Source organism: Camelus dromedarius, chromosome 3, assembly GCF_036321535.1.
Source record: "Camelus dromedarius isolate mCamDro1 chromosome 3, mCamDro1.pat, whole genome shotgun sequence".
In the NCBI taxonomy this organism is placed as follows: domain Eukaryota; kingdom Metazoa; phylum Chordata; class Mammalia; order Artiodactyla; family Camelidae; genus Camelus; species Camelus dromedarius.
In genome coordinates this window covers 91,057,615-91,082,479 of record NC_087438.1, presented here as the reverse complement: position 1 = coordinate 91,082,479, position 24,865 = coordinate 91,057,615, and the positions used below count along the sequence as shown (strand labels likewise).

Below are 24,865 nucleotides of genomic sequence, written 5' to 3'. Positions count from 1 at the left end.
CATTCTTTTGAAGCGATGGAGGCCTGAGCCACTCACAAGACGACAGCATTGTGGGAACAAGACACTGTAGGCACAGTCTGGCTATAATGCCTATCCCTGGAACACTGTCATCCAGCAGCCCTGATCTCCTGCAGCCTACCACCAGCATGTTGGATTTTTCTAATCCGTCAGGTAATTTTTCTTTATTTTATATAGCCATATTGGTACCAAATAGATAAACTGGTGGTTGAGGCTTGTGGTACAAATACTAGTGTTGCTTTCAGCTCTCTTTTTTCATCTCTAGATTTTGACTAAATGCAAAAAGCTAAAGAGAAGGTTATGTATTTTTATCTAAACTGATGTGCTGCTTCCTCCAATAAGAAAGAAGAAGTACGTATCTTTTGGCAGCTCTAATCCAAGCGGTGGAATGAAAGCAGGGATACTTCTTCTCAGCCAAAGAAACATGTTACCCAGGGTGTGGAAGGGAATAAGGCAGATTATTTTAATCTAAGTGGCCTCAGTTATCTTCTGTGATGTACAGAAATGTGTCAGTAGTTTTCTAGACACGTTGATTTTTCTCTCCACCACCTGAAGCTAAAGTTGTTTTTGCCACATACAATATTGTTAATTAAAGTAGTATATAGCATCTCCTTCATTGCTGTTCAAGGTTTTAAGTGTGGGACATCAAGTTAATTTTCCTGCCTCTGTTCATGTTCAAAGGCAGAAATTGTTATTTACCAATATAACCCAAAGTTTCATTCCAAGGAATAAACACTTTGAAGAATTACTTATATATCATATCCATCACTTGGATGGATTTGAGATGGCTTTCAATAAAAGACACGTACGATTAAAAACTGAAATACATACTTGGGTCCAAGGAGAGGAGGGAAAAAAATTGCTTCTGCAAAGATGGGTATACTTGTGATTTAGCTTCAGTTTTGAGGCTAAAGTTCTACCAGCAAGTGTAAAAAGGGAAGAAACTCAATTATATAAATCTCAGTATTAGATAGGAGGAAGTGTAAATGTAATAGTAGAGTTAATGTTTTATTATAGCAACAAAAATAAAAACTCTAGGACATAACATAAAAACACAGTTGAACAGTGGGGGAGGGTATAGCTCAGTTGTAGAGTGCGTGCTTATCATGCATGAGGTCCTGAGTTCAGTCCCCAGTACCTCCATTAAAATAAATAAATAAACCTAATTATCCCCCACCAAAAAAAAAAAAAAAAGTTGAAAATCATTCTACATATTGTTTCTTCCTTTTCATTTCAGTTGCTTCTGAATCTCATTAGAGAGATTCTTAAACTCAGTAGTCTATCTTGGACACACGCTAATCTCTCTGTGACTACCAGTGTTCTTTCTAGAGGAAAGATTCTGATAAGTTGTTACTTGGGTTAGAAGTTTCTACTGATTTCTGTAAGTCAGAGTTCAGTTATGAGATAGAAACCACTCCACATAGTTGATCAGAAGTTAGTATCAGGAATTGTTACCAAGGTGTAAAATAAACTATTTACCTGAAAAGGTAAACAAGTAAGGACTAAGATTTCAGAGTTAGGAAACTACAAACTGGATTCAGCTTCTGGTATGTGAGAGAAATGCCACTACCAGGGTGAAGAAGTGTTGCTGGAGTGATCTGAGAACCAAAAACCCACAAGAAAAAACAAAGCAGCAAGTGTCTTCTTCCTTTAACTTTGCAGTGTACCCCTGGTGCCCCCTTTTTGGCATAACCTAAGAGGGAGACAGTTGGCAGAGAAGTGTGGTTTGCAGAGTCCCAGCCCCATTGTGGCAGGGCAGTGTGGGTTTGGAGCCTAAAGACAATAACTTACAACTGTTCGTGTTCGGTTTTTACAACATAATTATAAATCCCCTTTCTAGCCTCCTGTTCTCTGATTCTCCCCACTGTCACTTCATCCATCTTTTCTGTGTGTATGGCATGTACCTTCAGAACTCTCTTTCTTTGCCTATGTTGTTTGCTACCTGTGGTATTTTCTCCCTACATATCCCATTACATTTTTCTCATTTCTCAGTGTTGAGCTCAAATGGTACCTCATCTGGGAATCCCGGGTCCCTCTGCTGCATAGTCAGTCCCTCCTTTTTCAGAAATTTCTAGCATATTTTCATTGTCTCTCTTGTATTGCTTGTCATTTGGTTGCATAGGAATTTATTTCTAGGTCTGTGTGTACACGTGTTCCACAGCAGCACTTCCACTACATTCACAAATATTAAAACACTACCAAAGCACAAACTAAATACGCATCTGTACTTTCATAAAGCAAGTATTTAGGAACGCATGACTCAGAGATTAAATGATTTTTTTTTTATGGCATATGTAGAAGTGGGCCTTGTGAGGAGTAAGAGATGGGTCATAGGGGAGAGAGAGACGTTGGGGATTTAGATGGGAGGGCAAAAAATGGAGGTTGGAATTATTAAAACTTAGAAACTGTAAGTCCCATGGCACTGAAATTTAGATCTCTGAAGAGGATGTGCTACTCAGTTTTATTTCAGATTGAGTGCATAATTCTCTCACTGAAAACATGTTGAAATGGCTGAAGATGTCGTTTTAAAGTCTATTCAGAGAAACTCAGTCTGCGGCCTTTGTCCATATCAACAATATAGGGGAACGCAAATAAGATAGGTATTTAACTTAAAAATTATATTTTTAAACCCCAAAATGTGCAGCTTTATGAAAGGCCTTTTACAGTGCTGTTTATATTTATGTTGAATAAAATATTCATTAACAATTCCAAATTCAGCTCCATAAATTATATATGACAGCACTGAATTTCAGATTAGCTATATATATCACATGTATACTGCAGTACATGTGTGACATCAGCCAAGTTTGATTAACTTTTGTTGATCTTGATCTCAGTTGTGTTTCTGCTCCATGTTTAAAATTGTTGTTAGAAAGTAAGGACAGAGCTACCGAACTGTTAAATAGTTTGTTTTTGATTGCTGACTTTTTTATGGTTTTGCTTTGTTTTTGCTGCCTACAGCTGTTGGTTTTTACTGTAAGTATCTTGAAGAGTATGGTATCCTATTGCTTATGTTTGTATGTACTGTTTTATTATTTTTTAAAAGTCAAATGATACAGAATTGAATGAAGTTGGAAGCAGAACTTTCCTATCCTCTTACAAGGTTGCCATTGTAAACTGGTGTGTATTGTTTTGGTCATTTTCTTTGAATTTATGTGTTTTTATACTAATAGAATCAGAATATACTTGCTGTTCTTTAACTTGTAAAGTGTTTTGGAATTTTTGACCTAATATAAGATGAGACCTAAAGAATTCAGAGTGTAGCCAAAAGGATTTTGAAACTGAAATTTTTTCATAATCTGCATATGGAACTTTTTGCTTACTCTTTTTCATTTAATAGCACAAACATTTTGTTTGATTTCTTTAATATTCAGTAAACTTCAGATTCTTTCTGCATGGCAAGTACGAGTTATTTTAATTAATTTTTAATTGCAAAGGAGCATAATTATAGTTTTTTTTAAGTCAAAATGCAGAGGAAAGATAAAATATGTAACTCTCCACTCCCCGGAATTAACAATTGTTCATTTATGCCTATGTTCTTCCAAAAATTTCAGTACATGTAAGATGTGTGTACCATTTCTTTTACCCCAAATGGTATGCTATTCTTTCTTTCCACTTAGCCCATTTCACCTAGCAGTACACCTTAAATGCTTTTTTGTATCAGGACATATTGTTCTGCCAGAGTTTTTTGACATCTGGTAACATATTTAACCAGTACCCTTTCAGTGGACACTTGCAATGTTGCCTAAGCCTCTGTGTTTACGTATCTTTGCAAGTTTTAGGTTTGCATTATATTTCGAATTTTGTCAAAAGAATTTGTGCAAATTTGTTTTCTTTCTTGTTATAAAAGTTCCTACAGAATATCATTTGTTTTGACTCTTGGCCTGCAGAACTTAAAATATTTGCAGTCTGGCCCTTTATAGAACAAGATTGCCAATCCTTGTTCCATGCCATTATACCACTAGCCTGTTTTTTTCTTTGTGAACTTTTTACTATATGCATTGTCTTATTTACTTGATTATTGCCTGTTTTTCTTTGAACCACTGCCTATTCTCTTGAATATAAACAAATCCCTGAGAGCAGAGACTTTGTTCATCTCATTTATTATTGTATTTTCATCACCTAGAACCTGTTGAAACATAACATGCACTCCATAAATAGTTGTTCAGTGATTAACAATTTAAAGTAGAATTAAGAGGCACTATGTTGCTTTTTTTTTTAATGATCATCTTAAATATCTAAAAAGTTCTTCCATTTTTAATGTAAACTCAGGGTTAGTAATTCTTCAGTTATCTCATTTTTAATTTTTACTTATGCAAGATTATAGTTAGCACTTTAGAAATTTTGCCTTTGGGTTGAAAATCTTAGGATTCATATTCTATTAATAAAATTCTTACATAATAGGTAAATGAATTCAAGAATAGAAATCTCAGATACCTGGACTAATAAATGCTATACTGCTCCAAGTTTCTTTTTGAATGTCTATTTTGCTTTATGGGGTTATATTTTTATGTTCATTCTAGCTTTATGTGTAAAATTTGAAATGATTATATCATTTTTCTTCTTAATTCAACTTTATTCTAACATCATCTTTACCACTCTAAAATGGAAAAAGAGATTTACACTGACAGCAATACCAGTGCAGAGAAATTTTTCCCTCTAATATCTCACAAATGATGCTCCCAGTTGACATTTATTACGTTGGCAAATTAGCCAGGATTTGAGTTATGGAGTACCTTTTGGATAATTCCATTTGCAGATCTGTTCTAGAGGTATCCATTTATGATACCCGAATCCCTCTTATATGACTATATAACAGTTTGTTCTTTGCATGGGAAACAAATGGTTTTAAGAGTATTACTTTTTTACGCTGCTTAGCAGGATATACAACAAGATACATACATCTGTTCCTTCACAGAGGTTGTAGTATGTTAGCAGCAAGAGAAGAAAATAAGAAATGTGTGCAAATTCCCAACTTAATCTTTGTGAATAAGTTTCTCAGAAGAACTTAGTAAAAGAGATCAGAACATCTCCCCATTCCCTTAAGGTCAGCCAGAAGAGAGTTAGCCCCCAAAGACCTTGTAAACGAATCCAGCTCTAGAGCCCTGAGACTTATATTTGTAAAGAGGATAGGAACAATACAGGTAATAATAGTATGTTTTCTGCCCCTTTCATAGAGTTAAAAGGGATAATGAAACCTTTTTGTCCGGTATCTTTCTCTTGGAAAACTGAAATTTCCATCTGCTTGGATTTTCTAGCCCAGGGTGGAGAAGCATCTTGTAAGCATCTCTTAAGAATGTACCTTAAGCCTTGTAGATTTAGAAACCTGATGATGTCACCAACACCCTGAGAATTGACTCATTGTGAAATGATACAAACAAGAGGTGCTTGGTGACTCAGATCTTTGCATACATGAAGAAAAGACAGTTTGATGTGTACATCTTACAAAAGGGACCTGAATAAATGAAATGTTCTGCTTCCATTTTGATGGTAGATTCAGAAGATTCAACATTTGTTGGCTAAGACTCCTCCTTCCTGGAATTGTATTAACGTATCAGTTGTCTATTCCAATCCTGGGAGTCATTCTCTGTCTTTTTGTGTCCTCAGACTGACAGCGTACCATATTCTGTGAAATTATTTCCTACTGTGTCTGTTTCATTTCTCTTCTCTTTCCTTTAGCTGGAATTATATCTCAGATGGCTTTGAGACAAATTTGTAATTTTTCTTTTCCTCTTAAAGTTAACAATGTATATAATGCCGAGAAAGTAATGCTAGACAAATAGAATATAATTTCTTGAGCCACCAAAATCTCCCCTGCCTACCCCAACTATAATAATCACAAAAAAATTCACCAGAATACGTTTTTCCTAATTTGAAAAAAAATTTTGTAATGATTTATTCTCATAGGGAAAATTTAACATTTGTTCATGTTGTGAAATCTTTTTTCACTTACCTTTAATTATATTAAAAATTAGCCCACTGTCATCATATTGAACATTGTTTAGGAGTTTTAGCCAATGCCATAAGACAGGGAAAATAAAAGGGGAAAATACATTATTTACATGTACATATTGTATGAACATTTATCTTGAGGTGGGATTTATCTCCTAATAGCAAAAATCACAAAGGCAAAGACTGAGATTTAACCACCTGAATATTTTATATTTTCCTGTATTAAAATATATAAATGCATTTTCTGAGAAAGTCTAGAAGCATTTGCTACTTTATAATAGACTAAGTGTTGGTATGTAGTATAATTCGGTAGGAAAAAGCATAGATTACCAAAAGGTATTTTTTGGGGGGGATTTTTGGGGTGGGCATAACTAGGTTTATTTATTTTAACGGCAGTACTGGGGATTGAACCCAGTGACCTCATGCATGCTAAACAGGCGCTCTACCCATGAGCTATACCCTCCCCAACAGAAGGTATTTTTTTAAAAAGGAATACTAATGGCTCATTAAACCAGTGAGTCTCAACAAGTAACCAAAGAAATGAAATATCAAATAATATATTTTTGGAGGGAAGGAAAACATAGTGTTTTCAAGATGAGAAAAAAGTTTTAATAAACAAAATTGAGTAAATTTTGGTAAGAATGTGACTAAAATTGCCCTTTGTACATTCTAGGATGATAAAATATTATTACTGTCCAGAAGTATATTTCAAAAACCTTAAAAGTATACATGCTCTCTAACTCAACATTTCTTTCTTTCTTTCTTTCTTTCTTTCTTTCTTTCTTTCTTTCTTTCTTTCTTTCTTTCTTTCTTTCTTTCTTTCTTTCTTTCTTTCTTTCTTTCTTTTTCTTTCTTTTCTTTCTTTTCTTTCTTTTCTTTCTTTCTTTCTTTCTTTCTTTCTTTCTTTCTTTCTTTCTTTCTTTCTTTCTTTCTTTCTTTCTTTCTTTCTTTCTTTCTTTCTTTCTTTCTTTCTTTCTTTCTTTCTTTCTTTCTTTCTTTCTTTCTTTCTTTCTTTCTTTCTTTCTTTCTTTCTTTCTTTCTTTCTTTCTTTCTTTCTTTCAGATTTTCTCTGAGAAAATAGATTGCCTAAAATGTCTTATCCACAGGGAAAGCTTGGGGTGGGGGGAATTATTTATCATCATGTTATTTATAGTAAAGGAAAATGATACACAATCTAAATGTCTGTGATTAAGGATTTAGATCACTTAAAATTATAAACTACATGTTATAGAATCCTGTGCCTCCATTAAGAAATATTTTGTTGAAGAATATTTAATGACATCAAATTGTTTATAATAAATGAAAAATTTTGTGGCTTCCAAATTGTATGTATTGTATGACTCTAATTCTTCTGTTTTTATCTGTGTTATTCTCTGAACATAAATTAGTATTTTGTAACCTGAAAAGATAGAATTATTTTCAGTAAATGCAACAATGATTTCTGTTAACATCCTGAAAAAAAAAAATGTATATTTTACTGTTAAGAGAGATCACTGTCTTAGAGATTGCTTTTTGAAGAGTTGAAAAGTTAGCTCCTTGAAAATAAAAGGGCACATTTTTGTTTTTATACAGATATTCCTGATCAAGTTATAAGAGTTTTCAAAGCAGATCAACAAAGTTGCTACATTATCATCAGTAAAGACACTACAGCTAAAGAAGTTGTTTGTCATGCTATTCATGAATTCGGTTTGACTGGAACATCTGATACATATTCTCTCTGTGAAGTTTCTGTTACTCCTGAAGGTGTCATAAAACAGAGAAGACTTCCAGACCAGTTCTCCAAATTAGCTGATAGAATTCAGCTCAATGGAAGGTGAATGTGCTTATTAATGAATGTATTATTGCTAGATGTATTTTCCAAGATTCCATGTTAAAACATATTTTAAGTAGAAACATCATGTTTTAGGGCCAGTAGTTCTCTCTAAAGTTAAGATAAGATTTCTTTTTTCAGTTTTCTTTGTCTCCATCATTATGTAAATGGAGTCTGAGAGTGTTAGCACTCTTAAGTGCTACCCAAAATTGTCGGAGAAGGAAAGGAAGGATAGTTTGCTAAATATTTAGCCCTCCTGCTAAAATAAAGTCCTACAACCACTGGTGTAGTCCAGTCCCTGTTTTTTATAAAGGAGGAAACTAGATGATGCATATCTTTGTATGTATCCGAGTATATATGTGCTAATTTATAAATTTGTTTTATAAATGATCAGTATGTACATTGGTTAAAAGAAGCTAAAATTTTCACAGTTCTTTTTCTAAGTTTTCCTTTTATGAATATACAGGAAATTTTTTTTAAAAAAATGTTTAAATGTGCTTTGGGAGTTATTTGATCAACCAGAAGATTGTTTCAGTAGTACATTTGTTCTTTACTCTGGTGATCTTTTCTGAGAATAATGCAATCTTTTTAGTGAGCCTAGATTCATATGTAGAATGAGATCCTTGGAAATCTTAAAATAATGATTCATCATGGTTGCTATTAAGACAGAGTGGGTTAACTCTGCTTTGCTGGCTACATAGTGGTTCATAGCATGAACCCTGGAGCCAGATTGCCCAATTCAAATCCCGGTTCTGGCTATGTGACCTTGAGCAAGTTAGTTTCTCTGTGTCTGAATTTTATCATCACAGTGTGATGATAATAATAGAACTACCTCGTAGGAATGTTACGAGAATTAAATGAATTAAAAAACATAACATACTTTATAAATGTTAGATATAGTTTTATTATCTATAATTTCAACACTATTATTTATGGTAATCTCTTAGGCATGTGAACAGTATAAAGGTAGAAGAAAAAGAAGTATAGTTCCTTGACAATAAAAAAATAGATGGACACAAACTTAGGTATATATCAAGTTGTACATTAGGAAAGGATGAAGTGAAAGCTGTGTGTAATACAATATGGGACCTCTCCCGTAGCAGCAGCCCTGTATAAGATATTCCCCGACTGTGAATTCTTTACTTAACCTGTTTCTTAGCTTTTAAGTGCTGTAAAATTGTGCATCTAAAAAAGAGAAAGGAAAATTAAGATTTTTTTATGATTGCTGATTAGGACCATTTGCTGGAATGAGGTTTTGTATTTATCAAGGGAGAAATCATTAGTGGAAGAATTCCTATCCTTTATGGTTTTATTCTTCTTTGCTCCTCTTGAAAATTTAGAAGAAAGAAAGAAATGAGTGCAACAACAACTTCTGAATAGAAATGTAAACATTCTTGATTCAGGAGTTTATTCATGCTGTCCATGAACGAGTATTTATATAGTACCTTCTGTGTGTCAGGTATCCTCATAGAGCCCTTATAGAGTTTTTATTCTCAAGAATATACACATGATTGTTCACACATCATGTGAGTAGTTTATTAAAATAATTTAGTTCATGGCATAATCAACATTATTTTTACTCTTTAAAATAATAGATGGCAGAATAAGAGGACAGCTTCTTGAGAGTCTTCTCATTTAAAATGTTAATTTTCCATTTCATCTGTAAAGGAATATTCTGCTAACATTTCTGGCCAAAAGTTATTAACAATATAATGATGTTTTGACAACAATAATAAAGAAGGAAAGTGCTCATATAAATGTGAAATCACTAAAAACATTTTTTTCCTTTTAGGTATTATTTAAAAAACAACATGGAAACAGAAACCCTGTGTTCAGATGAAGATGCTCAAGAACTAGTTAAGGAAAGCCAACTGTCTATGCTGCAGCTCAGTACTATTGAGGTGGCCACTCAGCTTTCAATGAGGGACTTTGATTTATTTCGTAATATTGAGCCTACTGAATATATTGATGACCTTTTTAAGTTAGATTCCAAAACAGGAAATACTCACTTGAAAGAATTTGAGGACATTGTAAACCAAGAGACATTCTGGGTTGCCTCAGAGATTTTAACCGAATCAAATCAGCTCAAACGAATGAAGATTATTAAGCATTTTATTAAAATTGCACTTCATTGTCGAGAATGTAAGAACTTCAATTCCATGTTTGCAATAATAAGGTAAATTTGTACAATATTTGTGTATGGTTTTGTTGTGGTTTTAGACATGAAGCTGATTTTCTGCTTAGGTATTAAATGGCTAGAAGAAGAAAAGTTAAGTCAATATGTTTTAATAAGTATTGTTAGATTTTAAATATTTTCCACTATAGTGATACTGGCTTTTTTCTCTTTTTGCTTCTTCCATCTTTCTGTCACTTAAACTTTTTTTGGCAAGTATAGGTGATAGTCTTTCCAGTTTTTTTCCTTTCTCCCCCTTTGAGGGATTATTATACCCTCTTGGATGTAGGCCCAATAGCTGGTCATTATCATCTTTCAGTACCTGCCTTACTTTGATCTGACACTGAAAAATCACAGTGCGGTATCAGTGCTCTAACATACAATTGATATTTTGAAACAACAACAAGAGCGACAGTAGTAATGGCAACCATTTGGTGACCTCTTCTTGTTTCCCACAGATCATGTGAGGTGTCACTGGATGTGTTGCCCCTCACACAAGCTGAGCCATTAGAATTATAAAAATCTTTCAAAGTTTATAACCCCAGGAATCGTGGATGGTTACATGGCTCCTGGGAATCTTCCTTCTCCCTACTTATTATGAGAAGCAGTTCTAAGTAATTTCTTTTGTGACCCTTATCCAGTGCAATGCTGACCAACAGAGAGATTCCACTTAAAGCAGGTCTGATTTTAAAGGTGGAGAGTAGCTGTAGTTTGGTCCATTTATAAGGCCAAATGCTTATGTATGGCAGCGTACTAACCACCATAACAAATCCCATCTATGCACACTCTCCAAAAATTTAACTATGATTTGTTCCTAGTACTCACATGAGATAAAGTTAGAATCTTTACAGGGGCTTTTTAATTTAATCATAAGTCTGTCATAGTAATAGGAAACTCCTTTACGAAATTAACCAGTTGGTGCAATAGAGCTAGACAGTGTAGAAGGAGTATTGAATAGAGATTAATAGAGTGACCTTTAGAATCAACTGCACCTGTATTTGAATTCTGCCTCTCCTGTGTAGTAGCAGTGTGTCAATGGAAAATTCAAGACCAGTTTCTCATCTATGAAATGCAAGAATTACATCACCTACCTCATAGTTTTTAAGAGCTGGTACTCACTTCGGCAGCACATATACTAAAATTGGAACGATACAGAGATGATTAGCATGGCTCATGCACAAGGATAACATGCAAATTCGTGAAGCTTTCCGTATTTTTGAGATTTGTAGATAAGGACAGGTATATATAGAATAAATAAACAAGTTTATACTGTACAGCAGAGGGAAATAATAATTCAAGATCTTGTAGCTCATGATGAAAAAGAATATGAAAATGAATATATGTATATTCATGTGTGACTGAAAAAATGTGCTGTACACTGAAAATTGACACAACATTGTAAACTGACTATAACTCAATTAAAAAAAAAAAGAGCTAGGTCTAAAACAGGAGAACAAAGATGCCATTGATAAAAACTTAGAAGGTTAGAAATTGAAACTATTTGTATGTGAAGCATGGAGTAAAGAATTTGAGAGTTACAGGCTCAGTTTCGGAGTATTTGTGAAAGAAAAAAGATTGACGTCAAAAGAAATGTCTGTATAAAGTGTGTCCAAAGAAAATGGTAGAGGTGTAAAAGCCATACCTCAGTGACCATCCTCAGGGTGGAGATAAAAAAGAGAGTCCAGCCAAAGAAATAAAGAATCAGTACAAGAAATAGTGGGACAGCACAGTCATGACCTTGTCATTAAAGCCAAGGAAGAGAATGATTTGAGAGAAAGTGATGGACAGCAACCCCAAGATGGGTGTAAGAAAGGCCTGGGATTTGGTTAAGGGGCTTTTTTTTTGGTTAGGACAGTTCTGCTTTGTTTTTTGGTTTTTTTTATAAAGACTGTTTTATTATACACATTTTCAATAATTCAAGTAAAGTTAACCAACCTTGTATTGTATTTTGTATTAAAATACAGAACATAAAGGAAATATATTCAGCAGAGATGACACAGGTGAATCAGTCACTTATGGCTGGAATTGAATAGCATATTTTATTTATTTGAGTTCTTTTATTTTCTTAGTCTAGCCAAAGGTCTGTCAATTTTGTTTATTATTTCAGAAAACCTGTTCTTAGTTTCATCGATCTTTTCTGTTGTTTTTTTCTGGCTTCTTATTTCATTTGTTTCTCCTTGAGTCTGTTATTTCCCAAAGGACTTAGTTTCTTCTTTTTCGAGTTATAGTTCCATGTGTAAAGTTAGGTAGTTTATTTGAGATCTTTGTTATCACTATAAACTCTGTCTTGAAACTGTTCTTGAAGCATCACACAGATATTAGTGTGTTGTATATTTGTTTTCCTTTGTTTAGAGGTATTTTTAAATTTCTTTTGATTTCTTTGACCTGTGGTTATTCAGGGGTGTGTTTAATTTCAGTATGTTTGTAGACTTTTTCATTTTTTCTTGTCAGTAACTAATTTCATACCATTGTGGTCAGAAAAGATATTTGGTATGATTTCAGTCTCCTTAAATTTGCTAAGGTGTGTTTTATGACTTACCATTTTACCCATCCTAGAGAATGTTCTATGTATGCTTGAGAAGAATGTGCACTATGCTGATGTTGGATACAGTGTGCTATATTTATCCATTAGATCTGTTGATCTAAAGTATGGTTCAAGTCCACATTTCCTTCTTGATTTTTTTTTTGTCTGAAATGAAACGAAATTCATTACTGAAAGTGAGGTATTGGAGTCCCTTTAGACTTACATGAAACATAGCTGTAACAGTCTGTGGGACACTTATAAAAACTTCAGTCACATACAGAACTCTACCCTTTTACTCTCCCTCTTTTATGTTTTTAATGTCAGAATTTGCCTTTTTATGTTATGTATTCATTCACAAATTATAGTAGCTAGAGTTATTTTTGATACTCTTGTCCTTTAACCTTTATACTCTAGTTAAGTGGTTAACATGCCATCATATTAAAATGTCGGGAGTTTTTTTTTAATGTAACTGTATACTTACCTTTATCAGTGTTGTGTATTTTCATGATTTCATATTACTATTTAATATTTCATTTCAGTTTGAAGAACTTTTAGCATTTCTTGTAAGGTAAATCTAGTGGTGGTGAATTTCTCAGCTGTCGTTTTTCTGGGGAAATCCTCCTTCATTTCTCTAGGATAACTTTGCCAGATGGAGTACTCTTGGTAATTTTTTTCTTTCAGCACTTTGAATTCACTCTCTCCTGGCCAAAAAGTTTCTCCTGATAACCTAATAAGGATTCCTGTGTACATTACAATCTTTTTTCTCTTGCTGCCTTTAGAATTCTCTCTGTCTTTGATTTTTGAAAGTTCTTTTGTAGTGTGTTTTGGATTGAAATAATAGAGTGCCCTCTTAGCTTCATGAACTTGAATGACCAGATCTCTTCCCAGATTTCGGGAAGTTCTCAGCCATATTTCTTTAAGTAGACTTTTTGACCCTTTTTCCCTCACTCCTCCGTCTGGAACTTAAGTGATTCGCATGTTGGGTTTTGTTTTTGTGTGTGTGTGTGGTTTCTCAAAGCTCACCTTGTCTTTCTTCACTCGTTTTTATTCTTTTTTCTTCTCAGACTGAGTTACTTCAAAGTTCCTATCCTCTGTCTCACCAGTTGTTCCTTCTCTTTGGTCTACTTGATGTTGATGCTCCCTATTGTATTTTTTATTTTATTCATTTAATTATGCAGCTCCAGAACATCCATTTGACTCTTTTTTGTGATTTCTGTATCTTTGTTAAATTTCTCATTTTGACCACTTACTATTTTCCTGATATTATTGAATTGTCTTTGTTTTCTTGTAGCTCACTAAGTTTTCTTAAAACGGTGTTTTGAATTCCTTATCTAGTAAATTGCCGATCGCCGTTTCTTTGGGTTTGGTTAGTGAAAGATTATTGTGAACTTTTGGTGATGTCATGTTTCCTTGATTTTTCATGTTTCTTGGAGTTTCGCATTGCTTTTTTTGCATTTGAAGTAGTAGTCACATCCTCTGATTTTTACTAACTACCTTTAGGATAAGAAAACCTTTCATCATTCTTGCTCCTTCTTGTGGCACATTCTGAAGCTTGTATGTCTTCTTTGGATCCTAGGATGTACTATGTCGGCTGCTGATAGGTTCTCTTTTGTTTTCCTGAAGGTGGCGTTACAGCACAGGTTTGTGGTTTCTCCTTTGCACACAGACTCTGGCCTCTTTTCTGTGCATGTTTCCTCTCTCCCACAGCTTTTTCTTGGGACTGCACAGGGAGCAGAAGTAGCAGAGTTGGGGGAGGTAGGGGTGTGGCACATGGTGAGCTGCAGATGCTCATGGGTCAGTTGGGGCAATTTATAGGTGAGGTTTCCCTGTGGCTCCTGGGCAAGTTTCCTTTTGGAATCCGGAAGCAGGAACTACATACTTTAATACCTTTTTGGAATCTTATGTGCTGCTCTTCTGATATGCTCCCTCCCCTCAGTCACAGAGCTCCCATAATGGTCTGGATGCTGCAAGAGAGCATGAATGTGTTTGCGAGCACCCCACACAGCTAGGGCAGCAAGGCATTCACTCACTGGTTCTCCCTTTCCCGTTTAGGAGAAATCATGGGCTTTCAAGTTTAGCCTTAAACTGTGCTGCCTTGGGGGCAGAGTGATGCCAGCATAGTCAATCTGTTCCTACTCCAATGTATCCAGACTCTTGTTTTGTTCTATTCTGTTCTCTTTTCTCCTCTGGAAACATGGACTTCATAAAGGCTCTCTTCTTGTGTAGGTGACCAAGTCTGTGTTCTCCAGGTATTTCCAAACCACAGCCAAGAGGGGCTGGAACCATTTCACAGTTTCCTATAGGTTCCACAGCCAGTACCAAAGTCTGCCTACCTACCTCCCAATACACTGGTGGGTGAGGCTCCTCTCAGATCCTTTGGTTCTGAATCCCACAAATCCCACAGAGGCACTGCTGTTCATGGATTGATGTTGAATTTTTGTTTTGAGGGGTAGGGGATAAAACAAGGGATGTGTTATGACCCTGTAATGATAACATCACTGTCTCCAGTCATCTCCTGGTTGAAGTTTGTTTTCTAGTCATTTCCCGAAGAAGGGCTTATGGGAATTATATTGCCTGAGCATACTCAGAGTGTTTTCTTAATTGCCTTTGAACTTCAGTGTCAGTTTATGTGGCTTTAAAATTCTTGTCTCTTACGTCATTTCATGGGAACTTCATAGATAGTGGGTCTAAGTTTCTGGGTTTACTCTCCAGATTCTGTCCTTATTGCTGAAGTCATTTACCTTTACATGAGTATTTCAACATCTCATTTAGTTCTTAACAGGTTCTCTGAAACTGTGGTACCTATTCAGTCTGTAAATTCAATTTTTCTTGTGTTTTTGGAAAGTTTTCTCAAACTGTACTTTTGAATATATTTGCAGTTCGATTATTTTTTTGTTCCCTTCTTCAAGGATACCAATTTTGCAAATTTTAGATCTTTGTCTTCCGTATCCATTATTTTCTCTAGTCATTTTCAGCTCTGTCCATTTCATTGCTTTTGTTAATCCTTTAAGTCACTGGCACAAGGTTTTAGCAGTGTGTTTTTTTCTTTATGTGGGTTCTAATTTTATCTTCATTTCTGTGTTGTTTTTATTTTTCTTCCATTTCTTTTCTGAATTTGGCAATTTTTTATCACTTTTTCTTACCATATATATTTTCCTTAAGTTCTTATATCACTTTGTTTCTTTTAATAAATCTTATTTTTGTTAATATGTATTTTTTTCAATTTTTAATTTTTTGATTTTTTTAAATGGAAGTATTGGGGATGGAACCCAGGACCTTGTGCATGCTAAGCATGCACTCTACCACTGAGCTTCTTTATTAATTCATTTGAAATCATGGCTGGGTCATTAGTCAGTCCCAGGTTTTATTTTATTGTTGGAACATGTTTCTGCTTTATGATCTTTAACCTTATTATTCCTTATAGTACATTTCATAGCTTCTGTGTTCATTCCTTCTTTTTAAATGACTTGAGTTTTCCTATACCATATATCGGCAGGAGACTCACATGGGAGAGAAGCCAGGGCAGTATTCTAGGCTGCCAGGTATAGAGCTTGTGTGTGAATTATTTCACACTTTACTTCTTTCCAGCAAATGGAGATTGGCAGCTCAGTTTCTTCCTTCTATCCTGTGTCAGTTAAATTGCTTCTCACCAAGATGTTGTATCACTGTATGTACTATTTTAAGCTTGCTTTTCCTTTTTCCTGACTCCCTGGTAAAGAACTGAGTCCACCACCCCTACCTAATCCTATCAGCCTGTGAACTGTTTTGTATTCTTCCAAATAGGGGATTGCTGGTTTTGCCTTCAGGATGAGTTACCTGCTTTGGAGAGTTGTGCTTTATGAGCTTTCATTGAGATCTTCAGTTGAAGGCATCCTTTTTCTGCATTTTACATACTTAAATTTGACCTTGACTATTTTTTGGTAACCTTGCTAATGTGTTTAGGAGTTACAGGTATCTTTTAGTTTCTCTGGAGATGAAATTTGCATTTCTGTTATTCGTCCTTGTAGCTGTTTGAGATGATTTCTGAGGAGCACAGGGAACAAAGATATCTTAATTCCATACCTTAAAATCAGAAGTCTACAGAACATTTTAAGTACAGTGGTGTAGGTGAAAGTCAGGTGAGAACAAAAAGGAATTGTCTGGTAAAAAGACTGAGACATTATGTATGAACTATTCATTCATGAACCTACCTATTAGATGGTAGTGGAGAGATAAGGAGGGACAGGGAGGAGTTGTAGCCTAATTGGTGTGAACTATTTTTTAAGTTAGAGCTATCTGAGTTTGTTTAAAATCCTGTAGAATGGGAACAGTGCATGTATGGAGGCCTGGGGAACAACAGGATTAGGGCCTAGGGATATGGAAGTGTTGGAATCAGGGACTTGAGTGGCCAAAATCTCAGAGAAAGAGGGCTTTCAGCCCTACAACTTGCCTCAGTTATTATATAGTACTTGTGTTCAGCATTATTTATACCACTTTTAAATAGATAATGTATCCATAAAGTTATTTCTAAGTAAAGCAAAAAAAAATTGTGATACTCGAAGTTTATTTTTTAACTGTCTGTTACGGAATTGGTATAGTTGTCATTTAAAATGCAAACTATAAAGTAAAGGCTATATAGGTATACAACCACAGGCAAGTAATGTAGTTTTCTTAAAAGAAGTTTTCTTTAAGGTCAAGGAGTTCCTTTCATTGTTTTTCATGATTCTGTTTATTTCAACACGTCAAGGTAAGTCCCTACTTACTTTATCTTTATTAGAGAAAATTGGTGTATACTTTACTGACCTGAGTCCTCCTCCCCCAAGTCGCTTTTTAATGTTTTTATGCTCATTCTCATCTGTTCTCATCTTTTATTCCCTGGCAGTGGCTTGAATCTGGCATCTGTAGCACGACTCAGAGGTACTTGGGAAAAGCTACCAAGCAAGTATGAGAAACACCTCCATGATCTACAAGACCTTTTTGATCCATCTAGAAACATGGCAAAATACAGAAATATTCTTAGTAGTCAGAGCATGCAGCCTCCAATTATTCCACTCTTCCCTGTTGTCAAGAAAGACATGACATTTCTACATGAAGGTATTTAAAAGTTGTTTGAAAATTAGCATGTTTGACTTCAGCTATTTCTACAGAATTGTGGTGTATTATATTTAATGTATTTTCCAGCCTATTGATTATAAATCATTAAAGCTTTCCTCAGTTAAATGCAGCAGATCTTAAGGACCAAAACCCACATTATTGACAAGAACAAATGTAGGTGTTTATCCAACACATTCAAACATAAATTTGACTTATACCAAGATCAGACTGTTTGATTATATTTATTAAATATAGTAATATTTTTCCTTCCAACTGTTTTAAAATTACTCAACACATACAGAAAAATACCCAAAACAAGTTAGCAATATAATGAATTATGACAAAGCAAACACACATGTAGCCAACATACAGTCAAAAAAATAAAACATTGCCTGCCTTTCAGCAGCCTCAATCATGTCCCTTCCCAATTACCACACTCATCCTCTTCCTCAAAGGTACCTAACGTCTTGACTTCTAATACTATGGTTTAGTTTTACCTGTTCTTGTACTTTATTTAATCACAGAGTATGTTTTCTTTTGGTTTGATTTGGTTTCTGGCTTACTTTGGTCAACATTATCCACGTTTGGTCAACATCAACTTTTGTGAGGTGAGGTTCTTCCATGGTTTTGAGTGTAGCTCTGCCTCATTTTGAAAACTATTTAGCATTCCATTATATAAGTGCAATACGTTGGATTCATCCAATCTGTTGATGAGCATTTAATAGTTTCCATTGTTTGCCTAATATGAGTAATGCTACAGTGAATATTCTTGCATGTATCTCTCAGTGCACACACATTTTTGTTCAGTATAATTCACTGAAATTTATGGATCCTGATAGTCATATAATCAACTTTAGGAAACAGTTTGGCATTACTCTGCTAATGTGAAACACTGGCAGTTAGTTATTGGAGTTCATGTTTCTCATCCTCACTGACACCTGGTAAATCAATTTTTTTAAATTTTTACCCATTCCCATAGGTGTGTAATTATATCTTGATGTGCTTTAACTTGCATTTCTCTGATTACTAATGAGGATCAGCACTCTTTTATATATTTATTTGTCCTCTTTTGTCAGTTCAGTTTCTTGCCTATTTTTAATAAGGGTGTCTCTTTTTTAAATGTTTTTTTAATAATTTTTTTTATAAGTCCTAGGTACACTATTACTTGCCTTTTGACTCTACTAAGGTATCTTTTGATGGACAACATGTTCTTAGTTTTAAAAACCTAATTTATTAATCTTGCCATATGGTTTTTCTACAATCCCCTTAATTGATTTTTGAGTGGTATTCTACTTCATTAACTTGCTAACTATACACTATTTTCCTAATTTTGTGGTGTTACACTAGACATTATGATATTTATACATATTGATATTAATTAGAGTAACATTTATTAGTACTTTTCTGTGTGTCAGGCAGTGCAGGAACTTAAATTCCATTTACTTACCCCCTGATTTTATACAGTTTGTTGCCATGCCTTTAAATCCCACATGATATTGTTGTTGATCAGTAAAGTCAGTATGTGTTTAGCTTTACCTGTATGATGATATTGTTACTGTTTTTTTTTTTTCCTTCCTTCATTTCAGCATTTCCATATGATTGGGGATTTTTTCCCCCTATAGAACACTGATTATTATTCCCTTGTGCTCGTGATGAAATCTCTTAGTTTTTATTTATCTGAAAAATGTTTTTAATTAATATTCATTCTTAAGGCATAATTTTGGTTGGCAGTTACCTTTCAGCATTTTGAGATAACAGAATTGTCTCCTGGTTTCCATTGTTAATGTTGTGAAGTCAGCTATTAGTGTTATTTGCTGTTCCTTTGACTGTAATCTGCTCTTTTTCTAATAACTGCTTTAAAATTTTCTCTTTACCTCTGTTTTCTCCTTAGTTTTGCTATATTGTGAGTAGGTGCGGCAATTTTGTTTTTGTATATTTGTTTTAATTCTGACTCATTTATAGAACATCTTTAAATTTTGGTACTTTTCATCAATTTGGGGAAATTCTCATTCTGTCTTCCAGTTTTTTATTTGTTCTCTTCTGACCTCTCTTAGGAATTTTCATTTCGCCTCTTTTCGGCCTCTTGTCTTGTCTCATATACTCTTTCTGTATTCATCTTTTTGTCTTGCCTGGGTATTTTCATTTATTATGGTTATTTTGTTTCCAGTTTATTTTCCACTCAGCTATGTCTAATTTACTGCTCATCCTATTGTCCAGTTTATTTTCCCTTCTACTATGTCTAATTTACTGTAAAATTCAACAAATTCCTAATTTTAGTTACTGGGTTGTTTTTTTTTTTTTCAGTTTTACAATTTGCATTCTTTTTTTTTTTATCTTCATGCTCTCATCCAGAGTTCTCAGTGTTTCTTTTTTTTATAACTTTGCACATAATCAGCAGTTATTTTAATGTCTATTTCTAGTAACTCAATAATCTGTATCTTTTATGAGTCTCTTTCTGTTGTGTTTTTTTTCTCTTACATTTTAATCATGTTATGTTTTCTCCTGATATTCCTAGTTATTTTTGACCAAATGGATGTTGTGTATAAAAAAATTACAGAAATAATGTAAGGTTTCAGACAATATTTTATTTCTCCAGAGAACTGAAGTTTGCTTCTGCCAAGTAGCTAGGGGTACTAGCAATCCAAAATCACCTTAAATCATTTTCACATTATCTTTAGTCTCAAACCAAAGCAGTGGAGATTTACGTAGACTTAAATTGTTTCCCTCTACCCTCAAAAGTCAGGATGGCGCTACTGAGCTGTTCAGCTTATCGTCTCTTTTCCTGAAATCAGCATATGCCCCTAGGGTCAAGCACTGGGAAATGCTAAACCTGTCCCACATCTTCATTCTTTCTCCAAGTGCCTTGATAGTTTTATGGTGCATTAAAACTTTTTTTTTTCTTCTATTTTTTGCCCCATTTTCCCAACTGTTCTCAGCAGATTTGTTCTAATTACCTAGTCTTACTGCCCCACTTTCATTATCACTCTTTATGCATAAGGAAACATTGTTATAGACTTCAAATATATTCTGACATGCTTCCTCAGAACATTTTTATGTGACCTAACAATATTTTTGGTGATTATTTTTGTTTCCAACTCATGTTGAGAACCTGAACAATTTATATGTCCATTGTATAGCTGCCATTTACTACAAAAAGGGAGACCATGGTCCATGGTGTGTTCCAGACCCATGTAATTTTCATACTTGGCTTCAGGGACTTAAGAGTTCCACAGAGGCACCTCAGGGGCGACCATGGGAAATAAATAGGGCCACAGTAACTGTTAAAGACAGGTGTGGAAAAGGCAGTTAGATTACCCTTTGAACATACAATTTTTTTCCTTGTGGTTTGAACTGAGTGAGACAACATATAGATTAAGTCTGGTCTCATACCTGCTCTCATCAAAGAAAAGTAGACCCTTTTAAAAGTTGTGTGACTTTTTTTCTCAGAGAACTACGTAACGAAAGTGAAACAAAAATTATGGAACTTATGAACAAGCAAATTTGTGTTAATGATTAAAGTCATGGTTGTAAATTCAGATTCTGGGAAAGGGAAGGCGCCTGGCAGACTAGAAGATATCTTCCCCTATGAGCCAGCCACCACTTAATTTTAACTACTTATTACCACTTGGGAAAACAGACCTACTGTTCTTTAATCCCTCACCTACTCCCCCCTCCAATTCTTAAATATTAACTCATTTTATAATTTTTTAAAGTATTGTAAACCAAAGAAACCTTACTGGGTTAATGAAGCCCAAAGGTCACCCTTTGTGATCTCTGGCTAAAACCTAAGTTTTCAAGTGTTTCAACTGTTCTACTCTGCTGCCCAATAAAAAACAGATACAAGTACTTGCCTAAGGGTGGACTAAGCACCTGGAGAGTTAGATTTAAGGAGCTGCATTTTTTATTAAATGTGCATACAGCATAATGAAATGGATTTTAGAAGCTGTGCACAGTTTATCACTTTCCAGTATTCATTACTATTACTGCCATAGGAGTAGAATTCCTCCGAATAGCTCATTCCCTGGAAGAAGGTTAAACTATCTATGGGTTTAACAATTCTTAAAAACAAAAGTGGTAGTTTGATAAAGAAGATTCTAGTTTGTGCCCCCCCCCCAAGAATAATAACTTGACTTCTGCTACCTTCATATAGATATTTTAATTTTGAAAGTTAAAAAGTTACTTTTGTTTCATAGGAAATGATTCCAAAGTAGATGGCTTAGTAAATTTCGAGAAGCTAAGAATGATTGCCAAGGAAATTCGTCAAGTTGTTCGAATGACTTCAGCTAACATGGACCCAGCCATGATGTTCCGACAGAGGTAAGGCATTGGCGTATGTGTTACAGAGTGGCATTGAGAGTGATATATTTTGTTTATTGACCATCTGCCATTTCTTAGGCACTGTACTAACTGCTTTACAGATGTCAATTTCGAGTAGTTGTTTAGAAGAGTAACCTTTAAAGGTAGGTAGTATTGGCCTGCCTATTGCATGTGAAGAAACTGAAGCTCAAACAGTTAGGTAATGCGTCCAGGATTACATCGTTTGCTGATATTTGAACTTAAGTTCTGTATTACTTTTTTGAGTACACGGATAGTTCTGTATTATTATTGTTACTTAAAATATCATCTAATTTAAATATAAATAAGTTGCTGATCTTCGCAGAAGTTATCACAGAGGATAATAAATGCTTTCATCTGGTTTCTAACCAAATGTGTCAATTAGTGTGTATGTCTTTTATTAAATATTTTTTAAAGTTCTATTTCTAAGTTCTACTTCATTCTACTAAAATATATTTTTATTGTCTCAAGTCATGGTATTGCTGCTTATTTATATGTAAGTTCTTTAAAAGAATTTAGAAAATGCAAATTTAAGGATGTTCCATCTTTGTTAAATATGAGAAGCATTATTTGCATTCAGTATTAACCTGATCTTCTAAGAATGCTTTTTAAAATTCATTTTATATAACAACCAATGTTTACTCAAATTATGTAAAACTGTAAAGTATGTTGTCAAACTGTTCCCAGTATTTTTTTTAATTTTTAGCGTAAGTGGACATTAGGATGTTAATTTTTGGTCTGATTTTCTTTTGGGCTTCAGTACCTAAGAGCTTTGAAAATGAAATATTTACCAGGGCAGACACAATTCTTGTGGCTTAAAAGAAATATAGTCTATTAAGGGAACAAAGATATTTGATTCTTTAAAAATTAAAGATGAAGCTTTCATAACCAAACAGAGTATCAGTGTTTGTCAGGATTGGTGTTTTGTTTAAATCACTGTTCAGGAGTCTTTTTTTTTTTTTTTTTTTTTAAAGTAGTTGATCTGATGGTTGCTCTAATTTAGAAATTCTCAAAATATGGAGGAAGTGGGTGTGTCAGATCTCTTCCTTACCCATCCCATTTCTGCCTGTGAGGATCACTGCATGTAATGAGAAATGTCATTGCCCAATAGTGTAGAAGCAGAAAACAGTGAGAACCAGGGACCAAAGCAGGCCTCGAGAAGGATTGGTCAGTTTATTTTTTTGTTTTAAGTTTTTTGTTGTATGTCCCTGTACAGTGCTGCACCACTCCCTGTTGTCTTACATGGATATCCATCTACTCATATATTGTAGTACCTGGTTCCTAAAGACAGTGAATTTGTGAGCTTGCCAGACCAGTTGATAATATTCTAAGTACTAGCTATGCTTCACAAATGAGCAAAGAAGAAAGAAACTGAGAAGGAAATTAACAGACTTGGCTGTTTTCTTGGGAATGGCCTAGGCTAGGGTAGAATACAGTATAGGGGAAAATAAAACGTTTATAATTAGATTGGACTGAACTTTCCTGAATCAATTTTATTTGTCTGCCAGTACTGAAATGATTAGCTTAAAAATGAACTTAAAAATGAAATTATAAATCTTTGTTTCCTATAATTACATTCTCTCACTTAAATGAGTGGCTCAAAAATCCTTTTTAAAAATGTTCAAAAGTTCTGCCCCTTAATTTAAGCTTTCCTTTCCTAAAAACTTTGAATTCAAAGTTAATAGTAAATGTTTTCCCTTAAGCTTCTTTTTGACGTTAGCCTCTTTAATTAAGCAGTTAAAAATATAACTGGTCTAAAAGCATACTCTTTAACATTGTGGAGTTTTTAGCCTTCAGTACATACCATAATTCATTTTACCGCACTGTATTCCATGAAAGTCATTTTACTGTTAAGCTACCATTTTTTTCTAGTAAAATTTTCCTGTTCTGTTCTGTCTCCATAGTTTCTCTGACTCCCAACTGTTGTCTTTTTTCTGTGCTTTCCTATTCAAACACACGCTTCAATGTTTGTGGCTCTTGCTTACAGGAAGAAGAGGTGGCGGAGTCTGGGGTAAGTGTAGAGATGAATGCAACTGGAATGAAGGTTGTGCAACTCTTAACATATACTGCATCCTTTTCATTAATGCACGCACATAAAATAGCATGCATCCTATTAACCTACATTCCTGACAAATGCCTTTTGCTAACAAGGTAGTGATAGAAGTAGCTTCTTTTTTCCTTTACTTTTCCATTATTGAATGTCCCATAAGTCCCTTTTAGATTTTAGTTTAGCAGAGTCAATTAGATGATAACCATGATGATAGCATATATTCGTTTTGTGCTTGCCATGTACTATATACTGCTCTAAGCACTTTATATGAATTATTTAATTCTTCAACAACCCTGTGGGATAGATATTGTTATTCCCATGGTACAGATAGCTATGCAAGATAGAGTTATCCAAATTCTTAGTGCTCACTAATGGTGGATTCTGAGTCACAAATGGTGGTAGTCTGATTCCAGAGTCCACATCCTTTTCTTCCATTCAGATGCCATATTTTATAAAAATAAATATTTAACTGTATTAAATGGATATAAGCTTTATAAAGTTACGTTTTTAATCACTTTTCCAAAAGGGGGCAGCCTTTAACCAAACTATGCTATAAAATTGAGTTAGTAAATAATTGAAATAGAAGATAATTTTAGTTCCTCAGATCCACTAATACCATGAGATGCACAGCATTGATTGAACTTTAAATTCCTACCATTTTTAATTAGACTCCCTTATCTCTCTTAAAACTGTAATAGGATCAGAAGATGACACCTTTTGTTCAGGTAGGTTAGATCTCTGCTTATACAAAGCTAGATATCTATTTAGAATCATAAAATGTTTAGGATCTCATAAGTCATCTATCTAGTCTTTTCATTTTTAGACGACGAAAAAGATGGTTTTTATGGGTGAAGGGATTATACAAGAATTTTTTTATTTTAAGACTGTAGTGAATCATGAAGTTAGATGCTTTTATTACATGTAAGAAGG

The 24,865-nt window shown here is 34.2% G+C and overlaps 1 protein-coding gene and 1 non-coding gene across 7 annotated transcripts in view; both read left to right on the top strand.

The window, feature by feature from the left end:
• RAPGEF6 (Rap guanine nucleotide exchange factor 6) overlaps positions 1–24,865 on the top strand; it is a 198,127-nt gene that overhangs the window by 136,325 nt on the left and 36,937 nt on the right. For 4 of the 6 annotated variants that reach the window (XR_837223.3, XM_031448951.2, XM_010981135.3 and 1 more), the window contains exons 17-22: positions 14–171; positions 7,543–7,783; positions 9,573–9,956; positions 17,339–17,550; positions 21,744–21,867; positions 23,873–23,896. Coding sequence is in view for 5 of the 6 variants with exons in the window: in XM_031448951.2 (XP_031304811.2) it covers positions 14–171; positions 7,543–7,783; positions 9,573–9,956; positions 17,339–17,550; positions 21,744–21,867; positions 23,873–23,896 (1,143 nt within the window). In the remaining variant the exon portion in view is untranslated. The remainder of the gene's footprint in view (positions 1–13; positions 172–7,542; positions 7,784–9,572; positions 9,957–17,338; positions 17,551–21,743; positions 21,868–23,872; positions 23,897–24,865) is intronic. The other 2 variants (XM_031448949.2, XM_031448952.2) reach the window with 1 other exon arrangement.
• On the top strand, positions 11,065–11,171 carry LOC116152416 (U6 spliceosomal RNA). Its single transcript, XR_004136047.2, has one exon. It is a non-coding gene; the product is annotated as a U6 spliceosomal RNA (small nuclear RNA).